At 33.7% G+C, this 13547-nt stretch overlaps 1 protein-coding gene across 2 annotated transcripts; it reads left to right on the top strand.

The window, feature by feature from the left end:
• The first annotated feature begins 6795 nt into the window (after nucleotides 1-6795).
• LOC122302807 (ubiquitin receptor RAD23c-like) lies at nucleotides 6796-13547 on the top strand. 2 transcript variants are annotated; one of them, XM_043114232.1, is made up of 12 exons: nucleotides 6796-7015; nucleotides 8344-8505; nucleotides 9820-9873; nucleotides 9991-10073; nucleotides 10215-10262; nucleotides 10498-10675; nucleotides 12002-12142; nucleotides 12216-12281; nucleotides 12379-12426; nucleotides 12516-12622; nucleotides 12709-12787; nucleotides 13237-13547. In XM_043114232.1, exons 1-12 carry the CDS (start codon nucleotides 6950-6952, stop codon nucleotides 13351-13353), a joined length of 1149 nt encoding a protein of 382 aa, XP_042970166.1. In that variant the 5' UTR covers nucleotides 6796-6949; the 3' UTR covers nucleotides 13354-13547. The 2 variants fall into 2 exon arrangements, with proteins under 2 accessions (XP_042970166.1, XP_042970167.1); XM_043114233.1 differs by lacking the exon at nucleotides 9820-9873.

The raw sequence follows: 13547 nt of genomic DNA, 5'->3' as shown, positions 1-13547 counted from the left end.
AAAATTAACACAATCAAGACTATTGTACTTCTTCTCCATTGCTTTGAATTTAGTTTGTTCGATGTGTAGATGCTCATGAAATACCCTCTCGTTCCTTCGTTCAGCTAACTCCAATGTCATCTTACAGCAGTTGTTTTGGTCACTTTGAAGATCAATTTATTCAAAAATTCACATTGTTACTTCATCTTTTAATTTGGATAATTGTAAAATCTTATACCAAAACTATTGGATTTTCTTGAAATCCGTGAAAATCCGTAGCGTTGCTTGGTAGCCACAATAGCAAAGCAGTCTTTCCAAACTAGATTTGTCTTCTCCTTTTCCAGTCCACTCGCTTGAAGCGAAATGTGAACCTATCCTCTAGAACTTGCTGTCCAAAAGAGGCATGAAAACACAAGAAGTTAACTTTCAAGTATAGTAATCAATATCAAGCATGAAAATGTATTCAACTGGTTCTATAACTTTCAAATCTAGTAACCAATATCAAGCATGAAAATGTTGTGCATATGCTAATGATATGAGTCTGAGGGAATAATCATACTAAGCATCATTTTTAATTAAATGTATGTTTTCCACAAGCTTTTTTAGCATACACTTTATATGCAAAAATATTTATAAAAAACTAACCAAAATGCATGTTTGAGGACTGCATCCAAAAGAACAAGCATCCCTTAGAACATTTACCAAACAAGAGATTTTTAACGTGCAAAAATTATTTTTGCTCAAAGACTACATCCAAAAGAACAAACATCCATCAGAACACTTACCAAACAAGAGATTTTAGACGTCCAAAAATTATTTTTGCTCCAGTTTTCTAATTATTTTACTTCTTAGAACATTTATCAAATACTTTACATCTCATTTTCTGTGGCTACATTTACCAAATACTTTTTGTGCATTTAATTACTTTCTTCTTCACCAGTTTGCATTCCAAGCAAACATATTAAATGTTATACAAACGTCTCTAACAGAATTTCAATCAACCCAAAATCTAATTTTAGGGTTTTCAATTTAAGATATAAAAGGGCATACCGGATACAGTTCGAGGATTACCTCCAAATTAGTGGTGTCGTGACTCTAAAGGGGCTACACAGATCTGCTTGAAAGGGTTGTGGAGCGAGCAATTCTAAAGGTGCTACAAGCTCTGTGAAGGGGGCTGTTTCTAACAGAATTTCAATCAACCATGATAGTTAGCAAAATCTAATTTTAGGTTTTCAATTTAAGATATAAATGCACATACCAGGAATGGGCTTCGAGGGTTACCTTCAAAACGGTGGTGTCGCGACTACGTATATATGCTCGAAGGGGCTATGAAGCGAGCGTTTCTGAAGGGTATACGAGATCTACGAAGGGGGCTGTTTCGCGTAGGGGGAGGGGCGGGGGGGTGCTGCGAGTTGCTGTGAATAGGATGGGCTGAAGAAGCTGCGAGCTGCTGCGAAGAAGTTACGGGAAGGGGTGGGGTTTTGTTGGTGCAGGGGAAAGGGGGGTGGGGTTCTGTTTCGTGCATGGGAAGGGAAGTGTTTTTGGGTTCTGGTTCGATGTCTTTAATGTTGATGATTCGGTGTAACATTGGTTCACATTATCTATGGTGGAAAACTTACGTGTCTAAATGCTAATGGTTGGTTGCTATATGGGTAACATCAGCCGGACCAACTAGAAGGAATTCTCTTATCCGATACATGCCTTATGATGCTTGTGGATTGAAATAGTAATAGAATTATAAATGTACCCTACCCCAAAAAAATAAGAACGCTCGCAAAATCTCACATTCGCGTGTAAAAATTTCCTTGTGATCAATTTCACGGAAAAATGAGTAATAAAAAAAGTATTATATTTTGTACATATTTTAAACACATTAAAAAGTGCAGTTGAATCAGCATGTGGAAAGACATTGACATGGTCACATGGGCGTCAATATTCAAAATCAAATGGTTATTGTTTTTGGAAAATGAGAGGGACGGGATCCCATTGGAGTATTCGGCTCTATTTTATTTTTAAAGTTTTTTTTACATAGTGATTAAGAAAATGTTGTTTTAATAATATTATAAATTTTTTTCATTTTTTAAAAATATTTAAAAGTGTTAAGAAAATAATTTGAAATTATCTAGAAAAACTAAAACAAAAAAAATAAAAATAAAATAAAATAAAATTGGATGCTCCAATGGCATCCCTAGCATTGCTCATTATTTTTAGGGGAATGCTACTATACATGTCCAGTTTTTTATCGTTGAGCGTGTCTTTAATTAGTCTTTTTTTCGTTTTCTTTTTCTAAATATTTTTTTAATCTTTTTAACACATTTAAAAAACAATCCACAAATCACTAGTAATATTTTTTTAAAATATTTTAGAAAAATAAAATACACTAGCAGATAAACTAAGGGGACAAACTAGGATTTTCCTTATTTTTAACTTATTTAGCATTCCATCCGCATCCCTAAAACTAATCGTTATAGGAAAAACATGAAAAGTGAAGAAAACTCATCTATCTCTAGTTCCCTAAATTAAGTTTTGATACTATACACATCCTAAATCATTCTTTTGATTTTTTTTTATTATTTCAAACTTATATTTTAATAGAATATAAATAAATAATATAAAAGAAAGTGAGAGAAAAAAATAATAAAAAATATTATTTTAATAGAATAGAAAAAGAATAAGAACTGAGATGAATGATAATTTTAAAAAATGAGTTAAATTTAGGAAAAAAATTATAAAAAGTGTGATTTCTAACCAAATTTTAAGAAATATTATAGAGAACTGGATGAGAGTACTCTAAGATGCCAATACTCAATGGATGCTTCTTCCTTTATACATATTCCGAATGAGATGCATGTTTACGCATTGGCAATAGTCTAGCAAAAGCCAAAGCCATAATTTGTCTAAAACCACATAATTTTCCTTTTGTCTTTGTCATTCAAGATATAATTCCACATTAGATTATCCATCTATTAGTCAAAATAATAATAAAATATTACTTTTTTAATAATAATATTTTTTATAATTTTATTTCAAATTTTGTAATTATGCTAACTATATGTTAATTATTAACTTAATTTTTTATTAAATTAATGTTTGACAACTATTTTTTTTAACCTAATTATCCAACAAATACATTTTGGCAACCTTGATACTAATATTTTATAATGATAAAATTGAACATTAATTTAATCGATTATATGTTCAAATTAAAAATTATATATGTATATATCAAATAACAAACACAAGAAAACTTAAAATCCGAACTCAAGTAATCAAAAAGTAAAAAGTTGCTCAGATATTAATGTAAAACAAAGGAAAATATCAAACTCATGGGTTTGCATTGAAAATTGGACCACTTTCTTAGATTATTTTTCAATAAAATATGCTTTTGCATTGAAAACTCGTACTCTTACTTCAAAGCATTTGGCTGGTCCAATACTAATACTCGGAAGATGCAAGGAGCATATTAATGACAACGGAGAGCCATCCATGACTACTTGTAGATTGTCGCTAGAGTTCACATCTATTTGGTAAACAGCATTAGTTGCATGTCCATATTAAGTGAATATGGAATTCATTTTAAGTTTCCTCTTCATATCTTCACCTCTAAGGCTGAAGTTCCTGTCGGAAGGCTACTTCTTTACTAGATTAAGTTTACATGTTTTTTAATGCAAAGGTGAGTCCGATCAGCAAAACATACGGCTTTGTTTCGTGTTAGAGATAATTATCTTGATATTATTTTCATAATTATCAAATCACCGTTGATTAAAATACTAATTAAATTATCGTTAATGTATATTATTTTGATTAGAACACTTTTTTATTAGTTTGCATCTCTCTATAAATATGGGTTTATGCATTCTATTCATGCAATAAAATAAAATAAAATAAAATCTCCTTTGGAAAAGAAAGTCTGACATAGCATATAGTTCCGAAATCACAAAAATAAAAAAAGCATCCACTGGAGCAAGGTCCGACTAACATAACAAAAATTCTAAAGTTCTAAATTTGGAGTATCTTGATTTGTAAACAGATCTTTAAACTATGCCTAAAGTATACATTGAATTCAATTGAAATCTAAATTGTCGACATGCACAAAAGTTTAATACTTGTACATCACCAATCATACTAAGGATTAACATGTTTGGAATTAGATAAGTATGTTTGGAATCTTGTGGATTAACATGTTTGCATTTATATCCTGTTCTAATTGCATATAGATAAATCTGTACATCATCATTAAACTCATAAAAATTGCATTTAGATAAATCTGTACATCATCTTAAAAACTACATAATCTGAATTTTGTAAACATGTTGGCCTTACTTTATCTCAAAATATGTTTATATATGAGTTTAATGATTTTTGTAAACATGTTGGCCTTTTTTTGCTTAATATGTATTGTTTTAGTAATATTTTGTCCTTCAATATTTTGTTGAATGATGAACAATTTAATTGATGAGGATTCCTTTTTCACCACATTGTTGGAAAGTGGTAAGGGTGGTATAAACAATCCTACTATGGATGCTACTTTCGTTGATGTCTAAGCGACACAATCCCAACAGGAAAAAAAGGCACTTAAACATAAATTCCAGTAGGGTGTGTCATTTACTATCGAGGAAGATACTCTCTTTATTTCAGTTTGGCTTAACGTTAGTCTAGATTCCATACAAGGTACTGACCAAACCTCCATACAATTGTAGAGTAGAATTTATGATTACTACTCCACTTATAAAAAACCTAATAGTAAAAACAATCAGTACCCTCTTTGACCAATCAGTGGTCAACCATTCAAAAATGTGTCAATAAATTTTGTGGTTCTATGGTCTAAGTTGAAGGAATATATCTAAGCGGTGCAACCGAGCTAGACAAGGTATAATCGTTTAAAAATTGTTATTGTTCTAATTATTTCATATTTGTCCTACTGATTGTTCAACTATTTTGTAAATTGACACAAGGCAAAAATTTTGCATCGAGAGACCCTTAAAACCAACTTCACCTTGGATCATTGTTGAAATTTTTTAAGGAACCAACCGAAATGGCAAACACACATGGAGACCATAAGAAGAAGAGACAATGTCTCATGTTCAAGTAGTACTCCAAACTCAATACAATTAGGGGATCTCATGGAAAATGTGCCCGTGGAGTGTGAGAGACCTCTGGGGAAAAAAACTAAAAAAGAAAGAGAGAAAAAAAAAAAAAGTAAGGAAATAGAAGATAAAGAATTTAGTGATGCCTCAAGGAAAATGACAGATGATAGGAAGATTTTATTGTTGGAGAGAAAAGAATCAATAATGAGGTTAGAAAATCGCAATTCTGAGTTATTGGCTATTAAGAAGAAATGTTGAAATCGAAATTAAAGCTCAATAAGAAAGATCTATAACATTAACTGAAAAGAAGAGGAAAAATAATTTGGAAATTATGAAATTGGATATTAGTTCTATGAATTATGTGCAACAAGAGTATTTTCATAATTTTCAAATGGAAATTATTGAGGAACAAAAAAATAAGGACATATCTCATACATAGTTGTATGCTTTATTTTGTGAAGCTTTTGATAATTTTTTTTTTTAAACTGTGGTGACATGTTTTGGAAATTTATGTACTGCTAGTTGTTATGAACAGCAAATCATTTTTCGTACCTCTATATAGGCTTTTATTTTGTTGGTAGTTGATGGTGGGTGGGAACATTTTGTTGGATGAATTTTATTGTTGTACTGCTTGCTGCTTGTTGATGCTGGAGCCGCTGGAGGACCCAATGGCAATGCTGTTTTTGTTGCTGCTGAAGGGTGCTGGAGCCACTGAAGGACTTGTTGGTGGTTGGTAGTTGCTGTTTTCTAGTTGTTGAATTTGTTGGTTGCTGCTAATCTGAATTTGTATTGTAATGAATTGATATCAAGATCAACTTTTTGAAATTTGTATTAAGTTGATTTTGATACATGGAATTAGTCATATGTAAGTTCTGAAGTTGATATTAGTCACATATAAGTTCTGAAGTTGATATTAGTCTCATGTAAGTTTTGAATACATGTTAATATGTGTTGTTCATGAGCACATGGGAATCATTTTTGGTGTATATTGGGTTGGTGGGAAAGATTCACTTGGGTTGTGGTCCATGGTTGAAACAGCTTGTGTTGAAATAGATTATTCTTCTTCTCTGAAAGCTTGATTGATACTCCTTAAATTTGATGAATTTTATTATATATGGAATTGGTAAATTTGAATGCATGAAATTGCTATTTGGATGCATGAAATTTCATTCATTATTTCATTCTACAGGTTTGGTGGCATAGCAATTTCCATGTACTAGGTACTGATCGTATGTATAAACCAGTACATGGAAATTGCACTCTAAAAAAAAATAGGTAAAAAAATAAAAAATAAAAAAATAATATTTTATTATTATTTTATTTCAAATATACATAAGTCAATATGAAAGTTTTGTTTGAACAACAAAATATATATGCAAAAAAAATGATTTTGCATATTCATTTGCATTGACCAATATAAATGCTCTTAATAAAACGTTGTTATAAGCATTCCAACTTTCATTACCTAAATTTACAAATTGATGTATTATCACTCAAAAGTCAGAAAAGAAAAATTACGCTGAATTAGTATTTATTATATTAATGATGCAATGAGTCATATAAAAATTCCTATAATTTATAATTTTATAATAAAATTTGTAACAAATTCAACCCTTTTTTTTAATCAAAATATTTCTGTTTTAGACTAGAGGGTTTAGATTACCGTAGTCACGGTAGTAGCCGATTATTTCCCATCATCTAGGTATATAAGCAGAGCCGAGAATCCAACTTTTCCGTTCTTCCAGTGACTTCCTGCTTGGGCTCCCTCTTTCTCTCACTTTCTGGGCTACTGTCCTCTGAGCGTTTGAAGGGTATCGCCGCCGGTGACGTCCTACATCCGCTGGAGGATCGGATACCGTACAATACGGACGTCGTAGAAGAAGATGAAGATCTTTGTCAAGACTCTCAAGGGTACTCACTTCGAGGTCGAAGTGAAACCCGAAGACACGGTACAGACGCATCTCTCGATCTCTTAATTTTTGTAATATTTAGTTTTTATGATATTTTTGGTTGATTGTTGTGTAATTAGGGTTTTATTTGTATTGCTCTTGAAGTTAATTGTGAATTAGGGTTTCTGTCCTCGTGTTATTTGTGCAGACGAAGGAAAGGTTTTTATATTTCCTAGTGGTTAGTTTGATGTGACCGTGTGATGAGTTTGTGTATAATGCTTGAATTTCGCAAAATTGTACCCCGGGCGTGAATTGTAGATTACTGGCTTTGTTTAACTTGGTTCAATTTTGGATTTTTTGTACGTAACGATTTTCAATTACGGGAGATCCTTGTATTGTTATGTTTTGGCGTGCTTTCAGTGCCTTTTTTCTAGTATCCAGCTTTCACATGAAGTTGCATTTAGTACTGAATGGAAAACCTTCACTTCTTTAATTTCAAGTGTTTTCTTGACAGAATTAGGTGCCAGTTGTATTATTTAGTGTCGGTCTGGTGATATCTCTAAGTTACTTCGTGCCAGTTGTATATAAAGGTTCGTTTGGTTATAGCACTAAGCTACTTTGAACCTGAAAAAGCCTGTCAAGAGTGTTAGCATTGTTGGTTTGTCTTTAAGGATTGATGTAGTGCTCTAGTTAGGCCAAAGGAATATTCTTTAAAAAAAATTGTGAACTACTACCACCTGGGAAAGGGACTATGTTCTGTGATGCCCGTTCTTCTGTGTCCTACCGTTCGTGGTAAGTACAATATGAACATATCTTCATCATGAAGACTTGAATTTTTCTATTAGTAATTGGTGTAGTTTCAAGTGGCATTTCATGGAATTTTTTTCTTTGATATTCAGAGCTACAAAATCATTTGTTTGTCTTGATTGTTAAATCACTCCAATTACCAATACAGCAAGGGAAACCCAGAGGACCACTTTTTATCACAAGCATAGGTTAGATACAGTCTGGACTTTCAGAAGAGCTTTTAGGATATATATATATATACGGGAGAACAAGGACAAGATTTATAAATTTGACATTGGGAGGAGATAAAATAATGAGATTGATGGCAGTTTGTATCTTCCTCCCTCTCTCTATAGCACAATTGAGGTGCCAGAATCTTGTTTTTGCTGCATTTTATCTCTAAGAGTCACTTAAGCATGTGTTTTTACCACTGAAAGAGTTATTGAAGCCATTCTAAGGTTATCCATTGATACTTTCTTTTTGTGCACTTTATAATATGCATTTCAATTTGTTATAAACCTCACCGACTTTTATTTTCTGTTTATGTAATGAGTTTCAGTTCATTTTTTCCAATTATTATTTTTTTCTAAATAATATTTCAGGTTACTGATGTTAAGAAAAATATAGAGGCACTACAGGGTTCTGATGTTTACCCTGCCGCACAACAGATGCTTATTCATCAGGGGAAAGTTCTGAAGGATGCCACAACACTAGAAGAAAATAAAGTAGCTGATAGTAGTTTTGTTGTCATCATGTTAACCAAGGTGAATATGCTTCTCTCGTATGGAGTTTGTGTTTCTCAGTTGAGAGATGACAGGAAGGAAACGCATGTGGAGACACATGATTTTACCTATTGATAAACAAGTTTCATAACAGTTTGTGATGATTTGCTCTTGTTTTTTTTTGTTTGTTTTTGTTTTGGGGGGGTTGATAGAGCAAGTGTTAAGCCTCTATTGTGTACTTTCTTTTTTTCTCTCAGTATATTTTTCTTGGGGTGAAGGGTAGAAGTAGAACTTATTTTCATAAGAGAAATAGTATTAAGTTACATTGGAAAAAAAGAAAAGAAATGATTTCTATCTGGATATGACTGATTAAGTATAATCATTAGAAAGTTGGGGAGACAGTTGTTTTCCTTTTAAAATTCACTCAAGGCAAGTGAAACAATCTCCATGAGTATCTTTCATGAATCTTCTATCGTATTTGCATATCAATTCACTGGTATCTATCTTATCAACTCAACAGAACATTGTATGTTTGATTCAAATTTTGGGGTTCTGTCAAGGCGGCTATTTGGTTTCAATTTTATCTAGAAAGTAGGACTACTGGCTTGGAACAGATTTTTGCTAGATCCACGTGCTTTAGTAAATCATTGGCTACCAAGTCTTTTATGCATCTATAAAGATTGACTATAAGGCCAATTTCCGTAGACCACCTAACTACCACCTTTTCCCTTCTGATTGGGGCTGGCTAGTAAAAAACTGTATACTACCCATGCGGTGTTTATGTTATTATGCCAACAAACAAATTTATTTTTTCCTCTTATATCCATTGCCTACTTCATCACAGCCTTATTTCTCTAATTGCTGGGATGTATTCTGCAAAAAGATCATATTCAACCTAGACATAGTTTATGCCCCTAGTTAAAGGGTTTTTATCTTGGGATGTCCCAATTAAGTGAGTCTTGGAAGGGTTGGCTTGGATATGGGATCTTACATTTCAACATCTTTTTGCTTGAGGCGGCTAGCCTTGTGCTTGATAGCCATTCATATCCCGACAAATGTGAAGTTCCTAGTTTCTAACCATTTAAAAAGAATCTGGAACCCTCACTTTTTGTGGGGAAAATTCTCATTTTTTTACTTATATATCTTTTCCTTTTTTTTTTTTTTTTTTTAATTTCAATGATGAAGGTTTTCTTAGTGCATTGCAAGATAGGATGCATTAAAAAAAAAAAAAAAAGAGCTATTCAGGTGTCTCCTAGGCTCTTAAAATTTAGTTTTTTAAAGTTGGTTCTCTTATAGAGACCTTGAGTTAGTTGCTTTAATGTTCTTAGTAATGTATGCATGTTCGAACCATTTTAGAATAAGGTCTCATCAAGTGGAGCCTCAAGTACAACAGCTGCGCCTACAAGCCAAGTAAGTATGGATGATACTGTTTAAATCTATTCTGCTGAGTTCTGTTATAGTTAACATCAGCACTCTAGTAGTTATTGCCATTTGACGTTGCTCTAATTGAGCCACTTACCTGTGTAGGCTCAACCTGTAAGTTCTTCGCCTCCTACCTCAACGCAACCAGCACCAACGTCTCAACCTCCTCCTCCCCCAACTGCAGTATCGTGAGTTCATGCCTCCCCCGCAGCCCAAGAAAAAAAAAATCCTCTTCAAAGCTTAATATGATTTTGAAGTTATTTATTGTCAACCCAGTTTCTTTTTTTTTTTTTTTTGAATTTTTTTCATCTCTTTTTTGAACTGTGCAGAATGCAATCTGCCCCCGAAACCACTCCTGTTGCAGTCCCTCCTGCTTCGTGAGTATTGATAATTATAGTTTCTGAATAGAAGTCCCATGCATGACAGTTAAGACCTTGTGTTTTAACCTTCTGTGTTTTCCAGATTGTATAATTTAGAGAACTTAAAGTTAGTTATTTTTTTTCTGAAATTAACTATAAAAAAGCTGTGATATTATGAAATTAAAGTGAGGTTGAATGATGTGATATATCGTTGACTATGTTTTTTTTCTTATTCTTGTTTTGTTTCATGCAGTTCAGAATCAGATGTCTATGGCCAAGCAGCGTCAAATCTTGTTGCAGGAAATAATTTAGAGGCTACCATTCAGCAGATTCTAGATATGGGTGGAGGAAGCTGGGATCGAGACACTGTTGTCCGTGCTTTACGTGCTGCTTTTAACAACCCTGAAAGAGCTGTCGAATATCTTTATTCTGTAAGTCTTTTTCCACTCTCTTGGTTTTTCCCAGTGTTTAGGCTTGTTGTTTGTTCTGTAGTTCACCTTGTAATTGGATCTGGTTTTAAAGTTGTTGGTATATTTTCTTTTCAAGCTGTTCATGTTTCAAATCATTTAATAATTGGCTTTTTATATTATCTTGCTTATAATGGGCTTATGAAAAGGTTAATTTTGGGTTGCAAGATCCACTTATGGTTCTTTTCGAGCTTGTCATCTTGCTAGTAACCATTATAGAACTCTATTTTCATTTTTTTATCAGTAGTAAATATTATAATAACTTATATGACTGCAGGGTCTATTCTTCGCTGAGATTATAAACATCTAGAATTTTTTTGACAGGCTCTAAGAACCGCTATCAGCAATGCAAATAGAAAAACTAGAATTGTACTCTTTTCTTCTTTTGAACAATTTTAAAACCATTTTGTATTGGGTGTTGTTTTTAAACCTTAAGGTTTTATCCAGTTATTTTTTGGGCTCCACAGATTATATGCATGCTCCTCCATGACTCCAATTAAAGCTTTAGTAGACTATTAAGCTTATTTGTTCTCATGAATGCGTCAAAGTTTACTTAGTAACCCTAAGTTCCTAATCAATTGGATTTTATTTGCTTACATCTGTTTCTGAGACAATATTGTCACAAATATTCAAACCAAAAAAATTAACATGCTTGTTTACTTTCACATATTTGATTGATTAGTATTAACTACGCTGGGTATTATACCATATTGTGTTATGATATTCTGTAATTTGAGTTTGCTTGATGATGTTGAGTACTGATAGAATGCTTTGAGGCTACATTTTTGTGGGGCAATCGGTCATGGAGAAATGGTATCGTTGATATCATACGAACAGAAGAGGAAACAGTTTAGGAAGGATTTTGCATGGCGTGAATTTAAACATCATAATGTTAATTTAGTCGCCATTAAAAACCGGAAGACCAGATGGAAACTAGGGATTTTAAGCTGGGGATGTTTGAAGCCAAACTGACGAGCAAATCCTGCCCATTTTCTATGAGTAGTGGAATTCTGTGCATTTGAGTGCGTAACTGATCCTGTTTCTTGCCAACTACATTAGGACCTTGTCTTACTTATCAAAAAAAAAAAAAACATTAGGACCTTGTCTTGTGTGTTGTCTTGAACCTAAATACCAACGGCTGTACTCAAATGTAAAAATCATGTTGAACATGAAACGCGTTGCTCATATTAATATCATACTTTTTAATTCTCTATTTCTGTACAGTGGAAGTAAGCATCTTATCTCTATTAGTCATATCAGCAGATTATGATGAAAATTGATACATTTCAGGGCATTCCTGAGCAAGCCGAGGCTCCTCCAGTTGCTCAAGTTCCTACTAGTGGGCAGGCAGTAAACCCTCCTGCCCAGTCTACACAACCAGCAGCACCTACTAGTGGACCCAATGCAAACCCACTAGATCTGTTCCCACAGGTAGATACCTTTTTATCAAAAATTTAGGAACTTTACTGGAATTGAGTAAACGACTGTAATCTTCCTTCACCAGGGTCTTCCTGCTATGGGTTCAAACACCGGTGCTGGAACCTTGGACTTCTTGCGGAACAGCCAACAGGTATCTTCTCTATGGTTTTCTTTTTCTAACCTGACTGTCAGCATATTGTTTACTCTCTTGCTTGAGGTTCCTAAAGCTTTTATTTTTTTAATTTCAGTTCCAAGCCTTGCGAACTATGGTGCAAGCAAACCCTCAAATATTGCAGGTACTCTTGTCATGTGTTCACTTCTATTTGGTCATATAATTAACTTATGCTCTAACATTGGTTTCTTATGACATTCTTTTCCATTGCAGCCTATGCTCCAAGAGCTCGGAAAGCAAAATCCGCATCTAATGCGACTGATTCAAGAGCATCAAGCTGATTTCTTGCGCCTGATAAACGAACCTGTTGAAGGAGAAGGGTGAGATGAGTGTAATGTGTTATACGTTGCCTTTGTTTATATAATTGAATTTATGGATGCTTATGTGCATATTAATTTCTAATCAGGAACCTACTGGGTCAGGCGGCTGCAGCAGTGCCACAGGCTGTGACTGTCACCCCTGAGGAGCGTCAAGCCATTGAACGGGTAAGTTTGTCCCCACTTCTTATTTTCGTTTTTTCCTCATCTAATTGTTAGTAGCCTTGCATTTAAAGAGTGAGAATCAGTAAGGGGACACGCACCCCAGTTCTTGTCAAGTTGTATCCTATTTATTCCTTCTTTAATAAATGTCAGGTAATCGGACTTAACATCCTGTTTACTCTGTTTTTAGTTAACCCATCATATATGCACCTTTTTCTGCCCCTAAATGTCTGGATGACCTATTCATATGATACGTCAACCCAATGTGCAGTCTGCAGTATATGACTGTCATTACCATTGTCATCTTCATCTATGCTTGCAAGTCTTTAGAAGCTTATTCTCTTCTTTTGTTTGTGTTTTATGGTTTCCTTTTTCAGTAGAACCTCAAGTCTCACGAGACAAGTTATGTGGAGGACTATTCATGCATTCTTTACTAACTTGCAACCTTTTTGCAGCTTGAAGCTATGGGCTTTGACCGAGCCCTAGTATTGGAGGTTTTCTTTGCATGCAACAAGAACGAGGAGCTGGCAGCTAACTATCTTTTAGATCACATGCACGAGTTTGAGGACTGATCGAAGTGGTGGTCATTTCTTGTTTTCTGCTCTTCTTGTGATGTCAGACTTCTCTGTCTAGTTGGTCAATTTGGTTCATACTTTTGCATTCATTAGCATCTCCAGATTTCTGTTCTAAATATTGCTTACAAAACTACCTAATTTTGTTCTGGGATATGGAAATAAAGATTTAATTTAATTCCTGGTTCCCTGTA

The sequence above is a fragment of the Carya illinoinensis genome, chromosome 3, assembly GCF_018687715.1.
Source record: "Carya illinoinensis cultivar Pawnee chromosome 3, C.illinoinensisPawnee_v1, whole genome shotgun sequence".
In the NCBI taxonomy this organism is placed as follows: Eukaryota; Viridiplantae; Streptophyta; class Magnoliopsida; order Fagales; family Juglandaceae; genus Carya; species Carya illinoinensis.
This window is presented reverse-complemented; position numbering and strand designations above follow the sequence as displayed.